Source organism: Gracilinanus agilis, chromosome 2 (assembly GCF_016433145.1).
Source record: "Gracilinanus agilis isolate LMUSP501 chromosome 2, AgileGrace, whole genome shotgun sequence".
NCBI classification, from domain to species: Eukaryota; Metazoa; Chordata; class Mammalia; order Didelphimorphia; family Didelphidae; genus Gracilinanus; species Gracilinanus agilis.
The window spans coordinates 297,968,090-297,969,185 of NC_058131.1; the positions used below are offsets into that span (position 1 = coordinate 297,968,090).

Here is a 1,096-nt window from a genome sequence, read left to right on the forward strand (position 1 = left end):
GTTGCTTCCCAAGTAGGAATCCCGCATTGGCCCCCAGAAACCTTATTATCCCACCCTTCTCAACTGCCCTCCACACCTCCCTTAGCCCTGGGCAGCACCGCCTGGTCCCGGGAACCGGCAGTTGCTGGAGCCTGAGAAGCGCGGTCCAAGTTGGGAAGTTTGCAGCCCTTTCTGTCTCCGTCCCACTTCTCTTCCTCCCCCATCCCCTCCCCTCCCCCTCCCTCCCTAACAGTATTTTAATTTGGGGGAGGGTTTGCTCTTTTGGGTCGGCCCAGCCTGAAGCGGGGAGTTGGAGGAAGGGGGAGTATTGGGGGCGGTGGGTTGGGGGGGGGTGGCGAGGACGGAGACGGAGACTGGGGGAAACTCGCATTCCTACAGAAGGCAGGCCAACAGCGCCTGCCGGAGTCCCAGCCGGTTGCTAAGAGGGTTAACATAGTCTCCGGCTCCGCTTTGGGGAGAGACAACCCAGCGGCCGGCTTATTGGGCAGGAGCGGCAGAGAGACAGGGGTCTACAGCAAATCACGAGCTAATTGATTAAGGCGAGCGGGTTTGAATAGCGCTGGCCCGTTGCCAATCGCCTTTCAAAGAGCCCCTCTATGATTAATCGCAATGCATTATTGATAATCATAATTATAGCAGGACACATGCGCGCTGCGCGGAGGGCCGGGGAGTCGGGGAGGGGGGCGGGCAGGCGGGAGGGGGGAGCCACCGCCGCCGCTCGATTTCCGTAATTTTGAGAAGATTTTTTTTTAGTAATTTTTTATTCTGCCCCAGCCGATGTTTGAGCCAGCATGTCGCGGAGAAAGCAAGCGAAGCCTCAACATTTCCAATCCGACCCCGTTCTGGCCTCGCTCCCCCAGCGAGATGGTGAGTCCCCTAGCCCGCGCAGCGCACACACACACACACTCACACTCGTACCTCCACACACTCCACACAACCCCACGCGCTCCGCATCAACTTCCCCGCCGCCGCCACCTCCAGACTTCTGGTTTCCCCTTCATCTTGACGATTTTATTTTAAATATATATGCATTTTTTGAAACTCACTCTCTCTCTCTCTCTCTCTCTCTCTCTCTCTCTCTCTCTCTCTCTCTCTC

At 57.1% G+C, this 1,096-nt stretch overlaps 1 protein-coding gene across 1 annotated transcript in view; it reads left to right on the plus strand.

The window, feature by feature from the left end:
* Positions 1-693: 693 nt before the first annotated feature.
* SALL1 (spalt like transcription factor 1) overlaps positions 694-1,096 on the plus strand; it is an 18,633-nt gene continuing 18,230 nt past the window's right edge. The window contains exon 1 of the mRNA XM_044664157.1: positions 694-867. Coding sequence (XP_044520092.1) covers positions 792-867 — 76 coding nt within the window. The 5' untranslated portion in view covers positions 694-791. The remainder of the gene's footprint in view (positions 868-1,096) is intronic.